At 56.9% G+C, this 19,914-nt stretch overlaps 1 protein-coding gene across 1 annotated transcript; it reads left to right on the forward strand.

Annotated features, from left to right (window-relative positions):
* The first annotated feature begins 2,616 nt into the window (after positions 1-2,616).
* ADAMTS15 (ADAM metallopeptidase with thrombospondin type 1 motif 15) lies at positions 2,617-15,080 on the forward strand. The gene is made up of 8 exons (XM_064470758.1): positions 2,617-3,729; positions 8,232-8,364; positions 9,045-9,212; positions 9,677-9,960; positions 10,286-10,463; positions 10,584-10,765; positions 11,345-11,520; positions 11,950-15,080. The coding sequence occupies exons 1-8, from the start codon at positions 2,815-2,817 to the stop codon at positions 12,728-12,730; spliced, it is 2,817 nt and encodes a 938-aa protein (XP_064326828.1). The 5' UTR covers positions 2,617-2,814; the 3' UTR covers positions 12,731-15,080.
* The last annotated feature ends 4,834 nt before the right edge of the window (positions 15,081-19,914 follow it).

A 19,914-nucleotide genomic window follows, 5' to 3' on the forward strand; every position in this document is an offset into this window, starting at 1 on the left:
AGCTGCCTCTAAAGGGTGAGCCCTAAGGGCAATATATGCTCTGTACACTCAGCAGCTTTCCTACTCACCGTGGGCAGAAAAACGAAGGCAGCAGATGATTTGGCTTGCAAACAAAGCTCTGTCTTTGGGTAGGTGATTCCCCCCTGTTCAGAGAGAGGACGGGGGAGGCCATGAGAGGGCAGCCAGCTGACCCATCCCTTCACGTGAACCCCAAAAATGCTGGCACACCGTTAACATCAGGGGACAGGGAGAGTCCAGCTAAAATCCAGTGTCTTACGGGATGGAGCAGGTCTCAGCTTAGGCAGAACTAAAACACTTGCATTTTCTGCCTGCCTTTCCCCATCAGAAGAAAATCAGATGTCCTCCAGGCTGGAGGAAAGTCAGTTTGACTCATCCTTTGCTGCTGGAGAAGGTCTACCAGGCTGAGGGGCTGGAGCTCCCAGGCAGCAATGACGAGCCCTGGCTTGATGACCACTGGGCTGGGGTACCTGGAGCCAAGGGTGCATGTAGGGACCTTTCTGCTCCCTTTTCCATCTGCTCCTCACTGGTATCTCTGCAGGGCAGAGGCCCCCAGAGCTCTTTGCATCTCAGCGTACGGGCCAGTCTGTGGGGTCTTCTGCTGTGTCTTTCCCTGGTGCCAAAGACAGCCTGAGATGGCGCAAGCGCTGCTGCCCGCCTGCCGTGTGTGAAGGGAACGAGAATTTACTGTCTTTAAACAAGAAGCCACAAAGAGCAAACAGGCGGCGGTGGGGACAGGAGGAAGCACAACAACCTCCCCATCCCACTCACGAACCTGGCACGGCTTCAAAAATAAGCTTCACTGCCAAAATGTCCCCAGGAGCCATGGGCTCAGCCCAGAGCTGGATGCTGCTGCTCTGAGGTGGTACCTCTGGGGCCACGTGCCACCCTGGATGCTGCCATGGTCTCTGGGATAAACCTGTCCTGTTGAATGGAGCGGTGCTGTGGGAAGAAGTTGCCTCCTGGCACCTCAAGATGCTCAAGGTTGTGCCCTTTTCCCCTTGCACCTCCAGTCCCTGTGCTGCCCGTTTTCTCTTTGTGGTCCTATCGACATCCCTGGACACATTGTACTTTGGCCAGCAGACAAAATCTCTGATTCACTGAGCCCAGCACAGACAGATGATTATTCTGGGTCACAAGTTCAGCTGCAAGGCACACGACCGAGCAAACCACAGCATGGGGAAGCGCTGGCACCGATACGAGCCAGGCTGCAGGCTGTGGGCTCTGCGTCTTAAGCAACAGCCTTGGCTTATATTTCATATATGCACAAATTCTTAAGCTGTGCTTGCAGCCTTTGTTGAGGCTTGAAATCACATCAAAATCAGCCTGTCTATGAGAAGGATTTAATTTTATCATTAAACCAACCCAGAGTGCTGGAAAGGAGCGTGGGCTGTGAGGACGGCAATGACTTGGGTGCCCGATGGTAGCTTGTGAGTGTTATAGCAATGTCCATCTTTCCTCTGGGCACAAAACCAGCTTGTGGGGAAACAGAGCTGCTGCAGGGGAAGACGACCCACTGGGCACCTCCCTGTGTGTCGGCGTGCTTTTTGCTGTCAATAACTGTATTCCTCAGCCACAGATGGTTACTGGGGACTCTTCATCGCTCTCCTTTTAGCTGTCCTGCTCTGAAAACATCCCACCCATGATGAAATCTTTCTACCTTCCAATAGCACCAGCATCGTCCTCAGTCCCAAACACTGTTTGGTGGGCACGGGGAGTTTCCTGTGTGCTCCATATAGTCTGTCCCGGGGTCTCAGAGGAGAGGACACGATGGGTGTTAACACTTACCGAGGGCTCCCTTTGGTGGCCATGGGGACACAGGGAGGCTGAGCTCTTTTTTGGGAAGTGGAAATCACCCCGGTGACCCTTGGCTGGAGCCACAGAGCAGGGCTGGGATAGGGTAGCGAGGGATGAAGGATAACACCGGGATACTCCTGGTCTGGGGGCACGCAGGGGGGCATTTCGCTGGGGTGGCAGGTCTGAAGGTGCCCCGTCGCTGCACGGAGGGGGACAGCCCAGCTCTCGGTGTCTGACTCACTTGGGCTGTGAAAATCGCATTAATACCTTCCTGAAGAAATCTGAGCACCAAACGCTCAGCTGTCAAATAGCAAGTCCCCCACTTTGCTGACCTGTCCCAAATACCAGCGTGTGGCAGAGGAGCTTTCATCCTCACTGCACACCCCGTCCCCAATCAGACACCCCCTCCCCCGGGGGAGGGGGGCACAGGGTTTCATCCTTCCCCTTGAGTCAAAGGGGAAAGGGCGCAGGACCGCAGGGCGGCGGGAGGGCCCCCGGCAGACGGGAGCATCCCGGGGGGGCTGCAGGATCCCCCTCTCCGCTGCAAGAACACAAGTGAAGAGGGTCATCCCCCCCTTCTCCGCCGTGCCCCCCTCCCTCCCCGCCCGGCCCCGCCCCGGGGAGGCGGCAGCCCCGGGCGGAGCGCGGCTCTCCCGGCCCCGCCGCCCCGCTCCGCTCCGCCGCTCCCGCCCTCCCGCCCCGGAGTGGCTGCGGCGGGGCCAAGCCGCGCCCCGCTTTCCTCCCCCCCACCCCCCACCCCCAAATCCCCATCCCGCCGTATATAAAGCCGATGCGCCCCGCAAGGCAGGTAGCGGCGGGGCAGGCGGCTCGCACGGCCGCTCCGCTCCCCTCCAGCCTCCGCCGAGTTTTGGGAAGAGGAGGAGGAGGAGGAGGGAGGGAGGGAGGAAGGGGGGGGCCGGGTCCTGCTTTCTTCTCCCCTCCCCCCCCCTTCCCGCCTCCCCCGAACCCCGATGCCGCCTGCCTGAGCCCCCCGGGAGGATGCTGCCGCTGCTGCCGCTGCTGCTGCTGGGCGCCCCGGGGCTGAGCCTGCCCTCGGGGGGTCCCCCGGCGGACACCCAGGTTGTCACCCCCCTCCGCCTGGACCCCGACATCAACGGGCGGCCTTACTTCAGGCGGGGTCCCGCCGAGCCCCCCCGGGGAGGGCAAGCGGTGGTTTTCCAGCTCTCGGCTTTCGGGGAGGATTTCTACCTCCATCTCACCCCCGACGCCCACTTCATCGCGCCCGCCTTCGCCACCCACTACCTGGGGGTCGCACCCGGTGCCCCCCTCCCCGGTCTCCGCCATTGCTTTTATTCGGGGGATGTCAACGCCGACCGGGAGTCTTTCGCTGCCCTCAGCCTTTGCGGGGGGCTCCGGGGGGCTTTCGGCTACCGTGGAGCCGAGTACATCATCAGCCCGTTGGCGGAGGGGGCGGCCGGCGGAGCCCACCGCCTCCAGCGCCGCAGCCCCGGCCGCCCCGTCGGGGCCGGAGCATCCCGCTGCGCTGTAGGGTCCGGGCTCACCCCTGGGGTGCTGCAGGCGCTGGACAAGTACCGGGGGCGCGTGGGGGGGAAAGGGAGTCGGGCCAAGCGCTTCGCCTCGGTTCCCCGTTACGTGGAGACCTTGGTGGTGGCTGACGAGTCGATGGTGAAGTTCCACGGGGATGACCTCCAGCACTACCTGCTCACCCTGATGGCCACGGCTGCCCGCCTCTACAAGCACCCCAGCATCCGTAACCCCATCCAGATCTCCGTGGTCAAGTTCCTCCTCATCGGGCAGGATGACAAGGGGCCCAAGGTCACCGGCAACGCCGCCCTCACCCTCCGCAACTTCTGCGCCTGGCAGAAGAAGTGGAACAAAGTCAGCGACAAGCACCCCGAGTATTGGGACACTGCCATCCTCTTCACCAAGCAGGTGGGTGCAGGGGGGATGACCCAGAGGGGCTGTCCCCAGTTTCTAGGAGCCCTGCACAGTGCTGAGGCCTCCTGCCGCCTGCACCCCACCTCTGGTGCACGCTGGAGGAGGCTGCACTTGTGGCCGATCCCCCTTTCCCAAGGGACCCTCCACCCTCAGACGCTGGGGCGGGGGGGAGCAGAGGTGTGGAGCAAGCCTGCCTGAGCCAGCCCTTGCTGTCCTCTGGGCAAGTTTTGGCCAGCACCCCGGAGAAAGCCCTGCCAGGGGCTGAGCGAGGCCAGGGGGTGTGCAAAGGCAGGTTGTCACCACGGGCAGAAACCCGCCGCTCCATGCCCTGCCTGCTGGCAGGAGCCTCGGCAGACAGTGCCCGGCAGCTCTGGCACACAGTGGCACCACCCTGAAACGCGGGGTCCAAGCCCAGAAGAGGAGGAGTGTGGCCCTGCTTCTCCCTCCAAAGCTGGGAAAAGCTCACAGTGCCACCTGCCAAGGGAAAAAAAACGTCTCCCTGCTTCCTCTGACTCACAGCCCTCCTGAGAACCTGGACCTCTCCTCCGTGCGCTGGCTGCTCCGCGTGGACCCAGTCAGGGCTGGGAGAAAAGCACCGGAGATGCAGCCAGCGCTTGCAGCCCCCGGGGGGGAGGCCAGAGTCTCCCCCACCGCTGCCGTGAGCTGGCTGCATCTCTGCAGTGGGAGAGGGGCTTTGCCGAGCTGCCTTTTGCTCACCTTTGGCTACGTGGGGTGCGGGGTGAGCTCTCCATCCTCCCACCCTGATAAACTAGGTGAGACCGAAGCTGCTCCCAGAGCCTCCCCCAAAATGCTTCTCCTCTTCCCTGTGGTCCTGTCTGAGCGTTGACATCGGTGCAGTGCCTGGCTGTGGGGTGTTACAGCCTGCACCCCCAAACTGCTAATGGGAGGAGAGGACAAGCCCAGCTTCAAGGGGACTGTCGCGTTCTACCAACTTGTGCTGTCTCCTTCCCCCATCCCTGCCCAGATGACTTTAGATGAGGGACAGGTTGGGAACTCCCCTCAAGAGCAGGGAGACCATTCCCAAAACATCTTTCCAGGTCAAGCTCTCGTGGGTGGGAAGGATATAGCGTCCAGCTCCATTCAGCCATCCCTCGCCTCGGGTCAGTGCGGGCTAACGATGGCCTGGAGCAGGAGCGATGCTGTGCAGGACGTGCGAGACCTCGTCCCGCCCGTTCTCCCCATCCCCCCCACCCTGGGCAGGGGCCGTGTCCTCCGGCCAACTGTAAATCCTGCCGGAGCACAGGCAGGCTTGAGCCCCAGCCTGCTGGAGCAGCTCCTGCCTGCACGGGGCGGCTGCAAAGAGGAGGAAGCCTGCTGACACCCCTGCGGGGACGAGCCAGCTCCATCTCTGGTGGAAACCTGGTGAGGTAACCGGAGCCACACATGGGATGGATTCGGTCCTGGCGATTCGAAAGCTGCGGATCACGGCCGGGCTGCATTTTTTTCACATTGCTAAACCATCCATTCCTGAAATCCCAAAGCAAGCTCGGTGCAAAGGCACACGACCGAGGAGACATCTGCCTTCCTTGAGTGCATCCATCTGTGGTCCCCTGACACCCCGGAGCTTATCTCCCTGCCAAAAAACTGTTACATAAGCCCCCGACTTAAATTTCATCTCAAGCCCAGTTGATAGGCAGTTTCCAGTTGTGTCAACGAGTTGCTGATAAATGGGGCTGTCCTCTCCCACTCGGCTTTGCTCCCTCCCAACGTTGGTCGTGCTGGATTGTGGATTTGCCTTTGGGGAGCTTGGCCCCACTCAGACGGTGGGTGCAGATCTGTCGGCAACGACAGCCACGGGACCTTCACCTTCTTACCTGAGCCGGTGCTTGCTGGAGGCTCCTGCAGAGCACCCAGCCTTCAACCACATTCCTGCCTCTTGGAAAGATGTCGCACACCATGGCAAAGCTTCCCACCCATCCCGAACCTTCACGTCCCACCAGCAAAGGTTTGCGGAACATCTTTGGCCTGCTGTAAAACCGAAGGGACGTCGCACCGAGGAATGTCTGGCTGAAGCCTAGCGTGCAGCAGATGCTGCGGGGAATTTGGAAACCCACAGTCTGTAGCTCAAAGCTCAGATTTTTGCAGTTGCTTTGGACACACGTGGGAAGCCTCCATGGTAGGGAGAGTGCTTATGACCCGGTCTCTGAGTAGGCAAATGAATGTAATAGCCACAAGGATCCCACCCAACTGACCTGCAGAACATCTTGAGAAGTTTGCAAGGGGACGAAGAAGAGCTGTAGAAGTGCCCGCAGATGAAGGACAGGCTGGCAGGAGAGCCCTGCTGGTGCATCAAGCAGGTTGCTTGCAGCCCCTCGGCATGGTGCGAGGGGTACCGGCCATCCACCCTGTATTTGGGCTTGCAATGGTGATGGTGAGGGCACCAGGGATCCTGCCTGTATTTGGGCTGGCAGTGGGAGATATTGGTGACGGTGAGCACACCGTACAAAGGCAGAGCTGACCCTTTGCATGATGCTTTTCCACCTTAAATCTCTTGCACTTCTCTCTCCTCCTCTCTGTAGCTCCATCCTTGCACCACTGCTTGCATTGCCTTCCCTCCGAAGCAGGCTGGACCCCCGGCAAAGCTGGAGGAGGTGTTTTGGAGGGGTCAGGACCCCTCATTAGAGCCCAGGGATGCTGCCCAGCTTTTCAAAGCGGCCTGCCGCTAGGAGGCTGTGGCTGGTGGGGTTAGGGAAAACGCTGTTACGAGCTGCTCCTTCATGTATCCCCACAGCCGGCAGGCGAGGTTCAGAGGAAGAAGTGGGTCAGTGTGTCAGTGCAGGTGTTGGGCAGGGAGCCAAAAGCTCGCCGCGCCAGCAAGGAAATGGCAACTCTTCAAAGAGCGGCGAGTGGGGAGCCGCCAACGGCCGCCTCTTCCCTGTGATGCTGTGTCATCCCCCCTGCACCCACCTTCACCCCCAAACCCCCAGCGCTGGGACTGCCGCAGGGAGAGCGTGGGCAGGGGCGCTAGGGCAAGCTGCATCCCTGGGTTAGCTCAGCATGGTGATGGCACTGGCTCTTGGTGGCGTTTTTTGGGACAGGGGACCCTGTGCTGGGTCTTGCCAGCCCCCTTTAGTCACCTTGCGATTGCCGGCAGCGGTCCTGCCACCGGGGATGTGGGATTGCAACCCGCTTGTCCCTGCCACACCAATGCAAGGTGGGATCAGGGATGCGGCAGAGTCCCAGCCAACAAGGAACACTGTTGCAGAGCAGAGAGCTGAACACGGTTGTATGATGGGGTTTTCCACCAGCTGTGATAGCCGGCCCAGACCTAGACGTTTCTCTGCCTCACCTCTCCAAAGGTTGCAGTCTTGTCTGTGTCTCCAGACTTCGTAGCCACAGGTCTCCTGTTAAAGCCATCTCAGCCCTGGCCGGGACTCTCTGAAGTTGTCGGGACTGTTATTTACCCATGGCTGAACCTGCCTGCGCGGGAATGCCTTCAGCTTGGAAACCTCGCTGGAAATGTTGGCAGAGCTGCTCATACGAGACTTCGAGCAACCCAGGCGCTTTGGCTGGGCGAGCACCAAGCATGAATCATGCTTATTTATAGCATGGGAGCGCCCAGCGAGTCCCTTACGTTTTCTTTTCATGTGGAAAGCTGCTCCCTGCCCTCTGCATGGCCTCCCCTGCAGCTCCCAGCCCAGCTGGGATGGCACCGAGCGATGGGGACGATGCTCCAGCCCTCCCAGGCCACTGAGAGACCCCAGCAGGGGAAGGGGGCATCTGAGGACAAGGCTATTCCTAGGCAGCAGCAGCAGCGCCTCTTCAAACAGGGACTTTTTACTGGCACAAGTGCCTTTGGATCCGAAGAAGGGCAGATCCACCTACGACGGGACCCTTCCCACCCTCTGTCGCAGCTGCATTTCCATGGGGTCAGGCAGTCCTTGTGGTCAGGGTGCAAGGCTGGGCTGCTTCCTCCTTCAAGCTGGGCTTGGTTGCTCCTTGAGGGATGGCTGTAAAGTGTCTTGGAGAGACAGGAGCACTTCCCTTAACCTCGGGAACCTCGGGACCTGGTCCAGGGGCTTCTTGTTCTTAGGAAGAAGTTGAGAAATGAGGTTGAGAAAGAGCTCAGCTGTGAGCCCAAAGCCAGGTGCCTTCCCATCCACCCGCCTGGGCCCTGTCCTTGAGCTCACGCTAAAGGATGGAGCCAGGCTGACTCCTCTGTGCCAAAACCCGCTCCACCCTGGCCAGAGGGGCTGTTTGGGTGGGAAAGGCTGTCACTGAAGGCATGGGAGGATGCTACACACAAAAGCTATCCCCAGTGCCAGGGTTAAATGCAAACATATCATTGCAGCCTGGTCTGGGTCAGGGTGAGGTTTCCTGCCTCCATAGCCCGGTGCGGCCCTCATCCCTTTGGGCAGCCTCCGCTCAGCAGCCTGGGATCAGCTCCCCGTGGGGTACCAGAGGTGGGGTGGGGGTGGGGAACCGCGATGCCTGTGCTGGCCCTGGGACTAACCCTTTGCCTCCGTGCCTCGCAGGACCTGTGCGGTGCCACCACCTGCGACACGCTGGGGATGGCGGACGTGGGCACCATGTGCGACCCCAAGCGCAGCTGCTCCGTCATCGAGGACGATGGTCTGCCCTCAGCTTTCACCACCGCCCACGAGCTGGGTAAGGCTCCCTGCTCTCCCCAACCTCTTGGGAGGAATGCCAGGAGCTGGCGAGGTTCAGAATAACCCTGGTTTCAGCCTCTGGAAGATCACACAATAACCGGTATCCTGTGATGGGGAAACCCCACCTAGGGGCATAAGACCCCTCCTCGAGCCGGGTGGGAGAGAGCTTCTGAGAAAGCCAAAGGCTTTGCTGTTGTGGTTGCTACCTCAGCTGGGTTTCCAGGATTCAGGAGACCTGAAATAACAGGCGAAGGGCACACCTACCTCCAGAGACACTTGTGGTGCTTGGCAGGAGGAGGAGGAGGGAGTGGGGGGGCGAGCACTGAACCTCCTTCTCTTTGCAACTCCTTTTATCCTGCCTTTCCACTGATGGCCATGTATGAAGCAGCTGGGACAGCGTGCTGGAAAGCGCGCTGGTTCGGGGATGCCACTGGCAGGGTGGCCTGTGTGTGCCGGTCCTGCAAGCTCCTGGTGTCTGTGTGCTGTTTGAGCCAGGGCGTATGCCCAGCATCGTCCTTCCCCAGGTGTCTCCTGGGCTGTACGCAGCCTTTGCAATGCTTGCAAGGGTCTGCCCTACTCCGTGCCTCAGTTTCCCCCATTGCAAGAAGCTGTGGGGGCCCTAATCCGCGTGCCAAGCAGGGTTATTCATGCTGTCCCCTTATTCCCCGCCTTACCCAGGCCACGTCTTCAACATGCCCCATGACAACGTGAAGGCCTGCGAGGAGGTCTTTGGTCAGCTGAAGACCAACCACATGATGTCCCCCACCCTCATCCAGATCGACCGTGCCAACCCCTGGTCAGCCTGCAGCGCTGCCATCATCACTGACTTCCTCGACAGCGGCCACGGTGAGCCCTCTGCACCCCTCGCCCTCTTACCTGTGTCCCTGCCCCATGGGAGCAGGATCCGTCCCTGGGGCTGGTTCCTGGGAGAGGCTGATGGGCTGTAGAGCAACTCTTCTCCCTCCTCTGCAAAGAAAGTTAGAAGGAAACAGGGAGTTGGGCAGTGTTTCTGCATCAGCTGGGCTTCCTCAGTGCTGGGGTGTTCCCAGCAGCGATGCCTGGCCTGAGGCTGCCAGCACAGCTCTACCCACTGTCACCAAGAGATGCATTCACTCGGGTGTGGGATGCAGCTGACCTTGAGGGCATCCCTGGCGTAGCACCTGGTCCCGCTGGCAGTGTGTGGCTGGGATAGTTCCGGCCAAATTACCGGCAGCCATCCCTCACCTCCCCACGGTGACGCTCTCCCTCCCCCCACTGGTCCATACAACCCCCCGAGGACCCAGTAGACCCCTCCATCCCCGCTTCCGCAGGAGATTGCTTGCTGGACCAGCCTGCCAAACCCATCCCGCTGCCCGAAGACCTGCCGGGGACGAGCTACAGCCTGAACCAGCAGTGCGAGCTGGCCTTCGGCGTGGGCTCCAAGCCCTGCCCGTACATGCAGTACTGCGCCAAGCTCTGGTGCACGGGCAAGGCGCGCGGGCAGATCGTCTGCCAGACCCGTCACTTCCCCTGGGCGGACGGCACCGGCTGCGGCGAGGGGCGCTTCTGCTTGAAGGGCGCCTGCGTTGAGAGGCATAACATCAGTAAGTACAGGGTGAGTACCTGCGCCGTGAGCCCCAAAAACATCCCGCGGGGTCACCCTGAATTTTTTTATGGGTGCTGGCTAAGCAATCCCCCCCTCCTGGTGCTGAGAACCTGGAGGGGGACACTGATGGGAAAGGAGATGGAGGTCCCTTGGGTATTGCATATTTCCCAAGGAGGGATGCTGCTGCTCCGCTCTGTCCAGCCCCGGGCAGGTTTTGGGGCAGCCAGCAGAAGTTTTGCTTGCGAAGGGATGGCTCTGAGTCTGGAGACCCCCTGCTTGGGGTGTAACCGGCGGTGAAGGGGATGCAGCACCTCACCCTGCCCCATCCCCACAGGTGGACGGTGGCTGGGCGAAGTGGGCGCCCTACGGGCAGTGCTCGCGGACGTGCGGTGGCGGGGTGCAGCTGGCCAAGCGGGAATGCACCAACCCGGTGCCTGCCAACGGCGGCTCCTACTGCGAGGGCGTCCGTGTCAAGTACCGCTCCTGCAACCTGGACCCCTGCCCTGCTGCAGGTAAGGGGCTGGAGCTCAGCTTGCTCATGGATGTGTGCATTGACCTCTAACAACCCTGTAAAACCGGCGCTAGAGGTCCAGGCTGGTCCCCAATCTCATGCACATCCCATTTTTTTCCAGTGCCTGGGAAGAGCTTCCGTGAGGAGCAGTGTGAGGCTTTCAACGGCTACAGCCACAGCACCAACCGCCTCACCGCCTCTGTCTCCTGGGTCCCCAAATACTCTGGCGTCTCGCCCCGGGACAAATGCAAGCTCATCTGCCGGGCTAATGGCACTGGCTACTTCTACGTGCTGGCACCCAAGGTTGGTGAGGGACCTCCAGGGTCAGCATCCGGGCTGTAGCGTGCCTAAAAATGAATGAATTTTACTTGCCTGGTGGGCAGTGGGTGTTAGATGATGTTATGGAGGAGGGGAAATCCATCAGGCTGGTATCAATCAGCACTGATGTGTCCGCCTATTTATTTCAGGGATGGAATTGGTCTGTGGGAGGGTCTTACTCTGGCTTTGCAGAGGTGCCGTTGGGATACACTCATAGTCCTGAAATAGGGGGTGATAATTATGGTGATGGAGAGGCGATGTGCATGCCAGACAGGGCTGATGTGGGACCGAGTGGGGTGGTGTTAGCTGTCTCCCCAGTGCAGACTGTTCCTTTTGCATTGATGTAGCAGAAAAGGGATGTAGTCCCATCTCTCTCTTCTCCGAGTCCCTAAAAATCCCCACTGAAAAGCAGAGGATGAGCAGAGGGTGACATGGTGCATGCTAGCATCTCCTTAGGACCTGTTGGAAGGATTCGGGTAGCCCCAGGTCGGATGGCCGCAGCTGGGGGTGTTTGCGCGGTGGCACAGGGAAATGCAGCAGCTTGTTCTTCTCACCCTTATGCAGGTTGTGGATGGCACCCCTTGCTCCCCAGACTCCACCTCGGTCTGCGTCCAGGGCAAATGCATCAAAGCGGGCTGTGACGGGAAGCTGGGCTCCAAGAAGAAGTTCGACAAATGCAGCGTGTGTGGAGGAGACAACAAGAGCTGCAAGAAGGTCTCGGGCTTGTTCACCAAACCCATGTAAGTATTAGGTGACCACATGCGCTTCCCCCTCTCCCAGCTCTGCTTCTTGGGGTGGATGCAGGGAGGTGGTGGAGATGGTGATGGGGGCTAAGTCCGCCCTGAGCAAATGCTCCTGGTGCCAGTGTACATCCCTGCGTGGAGGCCTGGGCTGGCTCTGAACGAAAAGCAAGACACATTTAACATGTTATTGGCTTTTGCTGGTGGAGTTTTCCATACTCTTGAGCGGAGGAGCTCATATCTGGGTGACCTCAGCCTAGACAAAACTCAGCACAGGGAGGAGAGTCAAAGTCATCTTGACAAGAAGAAGGAGATAACTGTGGGGGTGGGAAGGTCTCAGAGCTGTAGATGCAGAGCTTCGGGCTGAGGCCACGTCGTAGCGGGATGTCCCCTGCCTGATGGCCTGCCCTGCCTGCTCTTTTCTTCCAGGCACGGCTACAACTTCGTGGTGGTCATCCCCGCGGGCGCCTCCAACATCGACATCAGGCAGCGGGGCTACAAAGGGCTGATCAGCGACGACAACTACTTGGCGCTGAAGAACGGGCAGGGCAAGTACCTGCTGAACGGCCACTTCATCGTCTCGGCCGTGGAGAGGGACCTGATGGTGAAGGGCAGCGTCCTGCGGTACAGTGGCACCGGTACCGCCGTCGAGAGCCTCCAAGCCTTCAAGCCCATCCAGGAACCCCTGACTTTGGAGGTGCTCTCCGTGGGGAAGATGACCCCTCCTCGGGTACGCTATTCCTTCTACCTCCCCAAGGAGAGCAAGGAGGACAAGTCCTCCTACAAGAAGGAGGGCAAGACCCCACCGGACCTCAACAACAGCGTCCTCAGCCTGTCCAACCGCTTGGACGGTGGGAGACCGACCTACAAGCGTCCCTCCTACAAGTGGGCGGCGGGTGGCTGGGAGGCTTGCTCCGTCACCTGCGGCGATGGGTTGCAGAAGCGTTCGGTGGCTTGTCGCGACTCCTACGGCCAACCGGCCGCCGAGTGCGACGCGGCGCAGCGGCCGGCCGATGTCCGGTTGTGCGGGGAGCCCTGCCCGGTGTGGGAAGCTGGACCTTGGTCTCCCTGTTCCAAGAGCTGCGGTCGGGGTTTCAAGAGACGGGCGCTGAAGTGCTTGGTCCCAACCGGGCGCCTGCTGCCCCGGGAGAGTTGCAATTTTCGGAGGAAGCCGCAGGAGCTGGATTTTTGCACCTTGAGGCCGTGCTGAGCACGTCAAGGGGTGTCTGCGAGGAAGGGCATGGTGTTCCTCTGGCTGGAGGCGGCTGAGCAGCAGCCAGGGCTTGGGAGAGGGGGAGATGTCCATAGCACATAACAAATGGGGAAAAAAAAAGAAAAAAAATACAGGGGTAAAAAAGGAACCTGGGTGTGGGTCAGAGCACCCACACCCCACACACCTGGGAGAGAGGGATTTTACCAACCAGGTCGCTCGGAGACAGAGCGGGAATGAACATCTACCTCGAAACCACCAAATGACGCGGAAACCCACCGGAGGAGGCTGGGAAGGAATGAGGGGCATCGCTGCCCGGGATGGATCTGAGGACAGGCAGGGGGATGCCCCTAAATTGCACAGTCGAAGCCTCCCCCGTCTTCCCAGGGCCAAGCCTACCTCCCCCCTCCCTGGACTCCCCCAACACTTGTGCTAAACGGGACCAAAAGGATTTACCAGTGCAACGACGGCAAATTAATACTGTCCAACCACCGGTGGGACGAGGTGTTGGGTCTGATGCCTCCAGGGCTCACCGGTGATGACTTTGCAGCCCGGGTGGTCCAGAGAGCCCCAGCAGCATCGCCAGACCAGGCTGGAAGGTGGTGGCTTCATTTTCATTTTCTCCTCATGTTTATGACCTGACCAGTGTAGATTTTATGGTGCTTAACTCTGTATTTTTTTAACCTCCTTCTTCCCCCGCCAATGGATGTAAACCTTGTGTAGCGGGGACGGCGTTATTCCCAGTGGGCTCTCTCACCTGGCTGAGGTTTTCCTATGGTGCTTTGGGATGGGGTTGTGCTGTTATCCAGTACGTAGCTGGATCCTCCTTTACACCCCGGTCCAGGGCAGGTTGTAAACCGCCCGCCTGAAGTTTTTCAGGGCTAAAAGGGATCACTATGGACCCAAGATTTGAGCTGTCTTTCCAAAAAAGCAACAAGCAACTGTACTGTAGTACCACGGCACGGTGCCATATGGGGTCAGACGCAGCCCTGCGAGTCGCCGGTACTTGACTCCGCTCTGGAAACGGTGCTCGCTGCTTAATGGGACCAGTACGCCGTGCCCTGACGTCCCACCACCCTCTACCCTCCAACCTTTGGGCCAGGTTGGGTTATTTTTCCTTTGCATTAAGCCCCCCAGAGATATCCTGAGCTGAACTCTAGCAGAGCTGGAACGACATTCCCAGCATCACTTTTGAGCTGCGGGAGTGGAAGATAAATTCAGGTCTTGGGTTTTCCTGGGGGAAAAGGGGCTCAGTGGGGTTCAGGTGTGTGGGGAAAGAAGGGGGATTGAGCCTTTTGCTGCTGCGGAGCATCTACAACCAGCTTCCCCCGCCCAGGGTTTTGTACGAGGGTTTATTCGGTACCTCTGACAGTTATGTAGCATCGTGACCGTTGTGGTCAGAGGCTGTCTTACCTCACACACCTCCCCCTTCCCAACGACCCTTTAACACATCGTATAGACCTTTTGCTCAGATCCTACCATCAGGGACCATTTCACTTTTCGCTTTTCCGCTGATGAAGGTGCCTCTTAATCGATGAGCTGTGACTGCGAGCAAGCCAGGGTCTCTCGCTCAAGCTATGCAGTTATTGGGATCAGCAGAAGGGGACTATAGGGATGACTCACAGGTTATGGGTAGGCAGGAGATGCTGTCTCAGCAGCCTGAAGCTCGGAGCCTACCTTGCTTGCTCGGTCCCATGCAGGTATAGCGCGGAAACTCCTTGTGCCTTTTGGTCTGCTCTGAAAAGGGACAAGGCGAGAAAGATCACAAGAAAGAGGACAGCGGTAGCACAAGGGTTTCCTCGCTAGACCTTTCCAGCAGCTTAACAAACTCCTCGTGACAATGTTTGTGGACCCATCCTCCCTGGATTTATGTAATGCCTTTTTGAACACAATAATATTTTGGGTCTCCACGCTGCTCGATGGATGGAGCCAGGAGCAGATGTTGTGGTTGCTCTGCACAGCAGGGGATGGGATTTAATGTTCTAGGAAATCCCTTCCAGGTCTCCATTCCCATGAACGTATCATCTATTTTCAGAGGATTTTCCAGCGTAGCCGAGCCCGCCGTGCTTTCTTCTGGGGACAGAGCTCCAAGGAGCTGCCCTTTTGTGTCTTGCCATCCAACAGATGGTTTCCAAGCCACCCAAAAATCATCATCCTCATTCACAGCGGGGGAGGGGGGAAGGATGGGGCGGGAGGGATTTCTTGTGTGCGGTTCTTTTGCCAAGTGTGCAGCAAAAGGACGGAGATGCCGATCGTACTGGCTGCTTTGTGTATACCATGTATACTAAACATCGATCTCTGCTGTTTGTGCGTCAATAGCAAACCTGAAATAAAACCGTATTTAAAGTTACACCTGGTTCCCCGGGGGGAACGCGCTTGTGCCCATGTCATTTAGTTGGTGGATGCAGAGCATTTCTTGTCTTGCTGCAATCCTGGCCTCTTTGAACCCTCAAGTCATTAACTGAGGAAAAACAAACCTTTGAAAGCCTAACAGGTTTAATCTGACTTGCTTCTGCTACAGGATTTGTTATTGGCATAAAAAAAACAACCCCTAAAGCCCCAGCCTGATGGAGCCGAGTGGTGGATTATTCCATGCAAGTCCCAGGGCTCACCGGCACCGGGAAGTTAAATGCATGAGGTTGGTTTGCTTTAGCTTGAAAAGGGGATTATCTTTTGTCAGCATAACAACAATATAGGGTTAAACAGATTCATGTAAACTGGAACAAGCACTCTCACATCCTGGAACAACCGTGTCTGCACATACCATTGTCCGGGACCATCCCTTCCCGACGCGCTATTCCGGAGTCATCCGCTCCGTATGCGGACAAAGCCTCCGCCTCAGCCCCTTTTCCCATCACCTTCGAATAGCCCCGGAAAAGCGAGGTTAGCTCTCCAGCCGAGCCGAGCCGGCGCAGCTGCGGGCTTGCTGGGTGCCCAGAAAACTGCGCGCGTTCCTCCTGCCGATTCCCAGCACGCCCTCCCTGAGCCAGAGCCCTCTTTCCTGGTTACACCGGGAGGTAAAGCCCTGCCTTTTAATGGGACACGTCTGCTCAGGGATGCCTGATGTCACCCCCTCCAGCTCCCAATAGATTCCCTTGTATTTTATTTCCCCCCAGCAAATGCAATTTTTTCCCTTGCTATGTTGTAATGATTTGGCAAGCTTAATGTGTTTTACCGGGGGGCAAGCCGGCTTTGCTTTTCATTACCATAAAGAAACAAACACGACAGACCTGACCGAGCACCTTCCCCCTTGCCGGTTTCTACAGGGAAATAAAGGATTGATGCCTCTTCCCACAAGAAAGTTCAGTTTCAGCCCAAATATATCCCACACTGCAACGGCTCCAGCTGCACACAGCTTTATTAGGAACGGAGAGGGAGATTTCCACCCGGTGCAACACCCCATGCCGCAGCTCTCCCCTTGAGTTCAGGAGCAGAAACCCAAGTTAAAGCCAACACCCTGCTCCTCCAGCACCAGGTGGCAGCCACACTTTTAACCAGGTGCCCTTAAAAATCATCCAGAGAGACAAAAAAACCCCACACAAGCCCTAAGTATTTACCCGGTAAGGAAGGAAGAAACCGAGCGGCGATGCCAGCAACACCCACGCAAAGGGAAGGCTGGTGTTCAGCCACATCGTGGTCTGTTTGCTCAGGATGCTTTGCTATGGGAAAGCCGGCGGTGGCTTAATGGGGCCGAGCCAAGCACCGACACCTGGCACAGGGTGGGTGGCACAGGTGATATCCCACATCGGTATCAAGCCTGAAGCTGCAGCAATAAGCTCCCGGTGAAAGAGAAATGATGCAGAGCATCATATGCTGTGTCCAGGGGGAAGGGGAAGCTTTTCCCAGCGTCACGAGATGCTGCCACCGACAAGTCTCAGGCTTCTTATTTTTCTGGCACTGAAAAATCTTGTGTTTTGCTTCCCTTCTTTGTGAATTTGTCTTCTTTAGATTCTCTGATATCTAATAAAAGGCTGAGCCAGCTGCTTTTCCCTTCAGAGGACACTGATGCGTCTTCACCTGTGTCCTCCAGCTCTCCTAAATGTGAAGGAAACCCGTAGCTTTAAAACCTCATCTTTGCTGTGGTTAAAACAGGGTTAAAAGAGTCAGGGGATTGAAAGTGGCAGGCTGATGGGCATGAGACTCATTCCCTCAGGCCCAGGAGTGTGCCCAGGCGTCCCCTGCAAGCTCCCACCAAATGTTTCGACCAGCGAAGGGCAAAGCTGCAGGCTCCGTGGAGTTGCATCCTGGCAGAGACACAGGGAGTATTTCTGAAATGACCCTCTGGTAGCATTTTATTGTCTTGTTCCCTGGCTTTGGCACACGGAGAGCACTGTGGGGTTTGTGTAAAAAAAAAATACTTCAAAAAAAAAAATCCCTACCAAAAAAGAAAAGACCTACCAAGTCCTCTGCTAGAACAAGCACACTTAGTTCCCTCAGGTATTTTAGCCTCTCATCCGCTTTCCTTGCCCTTTTCTTGTGCACTGCTTTTGGTCACCTTTGGAGAAAAATGCTGGGTTAGACAAACCTCTGCTCCCACCCAACACACCTTTTCTTATATCTTAAGCAGTAAAAAAGGCATGAAAACTGAATCTCCCCCCGTGGCGTCGTAGTACGAGGCATGGCTGGTGTTCATGACGGGACATCGAGATCTCCAGCCTCTTAAGCTCTTGTGGCAACATGTATAGCAAGCGCTAAACTCTGAACGCTTTAATGTGCAAGAGGATTTGCTGAGAACAGAGGTCCTGCGGTGCTCCAGCCAAACCACCGCCTGCTTCTCTCCAAACCCATCCCTGGCTGAGCCCGAGGATTGAGGATGGCTTGGGCAGTGCGCACCAAATGCCTTTATGAAACTAAAACCTGATCCTGCATCTGGGACCGCCTGCAAATCTGCTTGTTTTCATTTGTCCTAAGCTGAAACCTGAGAAGCTTGGAAAAAAAAGCCCCAAAAAATTAAAAAAGAGGGTCACCTGTAGTGTAATGTCAGGCAGAGAAAGCATCGAGGGTGAGGGCAGTGCTCGTGCCTCAGCTGCCTTTCTGGTCCAGGGTGGTTCCACGTGGCTGACCCTGAGGTTGGGATGCTGCCTTGCTATTATTATTGCTATTATTATTATTATTATTATTATTATTGGGTTTTGCCAGGAGACAAAAGCAAAACCAGACGTAGATTGAACAAATGGACCTAATTGATAACACATGTCCTGCAGAAAACCTCTCCCCAGGGAGGGGAAATAAACTGCGAAGGGCCGAGCAGGGCTCCGCCGTGCCCCACGCCGCACGGGGAAAAGGGGGGCGTTCGCACGAGGTCGGGGATGTAAAATGAACTGCTGATGTGGAGCGGGGATGAGAGACCCCGGCGCCTCTCCCCGCTTTTCTCCATCACCTCTCCCGGCGCCGACGGCTGCGATAGCTGCCGCAGGGCCGTCGCAGAGGACAGACTGTGCTGGCCACAGCCATCCCTCCCCGAATCTGGCAGGAAAAAACCTGCTCTCCGAGCAGAGAAGGCTTTTTTCCCACTCGGGCGGCTCTGAGGATGTGTCATTGATCCTAACCCCGGGTCAGGCGCTCGCAGAAAGCCCGGGCAGCTTTTCCGCAGCCAGGCGATGGAGATGAGCTCCATCCAGCACCTCGGTGCTGCGGGAGCGGCCGGGGAGGGACGCCAACCCCCCGGCGATGCCGACCCTTGCTGGCTACTTGCAGCAGACTAAACTTCCCCCCATCGTCCTCCCCAGCCAGCAAACTGACACGTTCCCACAAGCATTTCTGCTGGATTGGGTTTTTTAAAATATTTTTTTCTAATTATACGACACGGTCAGTGCCAAATTTGTCCGGCCAACTCTAATCTGGCAAGAAAACCTCACGGATTTATGGCAAGCAAGCTCCCACCTCCCTATTGACTGGTGGCAGGAGCGGGGTTTTATCTTTCTGGAGGTCTCTATCACATACTTTCGCTCCTATAAATGCATAATCCTTGAAGACACGATGGCAGGAGGAGAGAGACGGCGTTTGTCAGCCGAGGACCGCCTCAGCCTCTCCGAGGGAATGCGCTGAGTAAATCAGGCAGCTGTTAAAGATTATAATCCTTAACTAGGTAAAGCCCTTGGAAATTGCAGCCATGGGGTGAGCGGTGAGAGCTTTCCAGCCGACTCCTGGGGAAGGTGCTGCGTTTGGATTTAGCTTAATTAATATCAAGTTCAGCCAAGCAAGCCTGGGAGGTGGATGGTCTCCCAAATGGTTATTTAATGTGCCTTGATTATTTATTTTTTAAAGCATTTCTTCCCCACCCCCTCTTTATAAATGAATTTAGCGCTGGTGAGAGGTGTTGGATTGACAGCTCTGGAAATATAAGCCCTCAAGGAAAAATGTTTTGGAGTTGTGGAAGGAACAACACTGTATGTAATTCAGGCGTAAGGGTAATTATTTGCAGCAACAGCTGCTTTTTGCTCTAAAATCAAAAATAGAGGCCGTGGGGATCCAACAGAGCGTCTGAGACACTTTCAGGTGGCCAAAGCATCGGGCACGGCTGGAGCTGGCTAAGCAATACACTCTGTCCCTGAGCCACCGAAGCACTCAGGGACACGTTTTGGTGCTTAATTGCTATTCATGCTTAAATACTGCACATTTTTCTTAGCCCTTAAGCATGTTCTTAATTTTGAGCAGGCACTTCAGCGCCTCCCCGCCCGGTCCAGCCCGTAAGCAAAGCAACTTCACACACACGCTGGAAGTTTACACCGAGGCTGAATCAAAGCCTTTGGCGTGCACAGAGCTGAGAAAATATCCTAAATAGATCCCACTTCACAGAACAGGGTGGTTTTTTTTCTTGCTAATATACTGCTTCGGCCTTTTCAGCAACTTTATATCGTCCGGAATATTTTCAAGAAGTGCAGCGTCCAGGCTCCGGACAGGAGGAACTCATGTTCCTGAAATTATGGCCACTATAGGGACCACATCATCACGACCGAGACAATTAAGGCTCTCTGTGCTCTCGATGACATATGTTGTCCAGAAGCAGCCCCATGTGCTATAGAAACACAGGCATGAGAGGTAGGGGAAGGACATCTGGATGAGGGATGGAGGGAAAGGTGCAGTGAGATGATGAGTAAAGAGTAGACTGAGTCTACTTAAGCCTGGTCTGTCCGGGCATCTTAAAAAATCCCAGGGAGTCTGAGGAAAAACCCAATATCCCC

This window comes from Phalacrocorax carbo, chromosome 21 (genome assembly GCF_963921805.1).
Source record: "Phalacrocorax carbo chromosome 21, bPhaCar2.1, whole genome shotgun sequence".
NCBI lineage: Eukaryota > Metazoa > Chordata > Aves > Suliformes > Phalacrocoracidae > Phalacrocorax > Phalacrocorax carbo.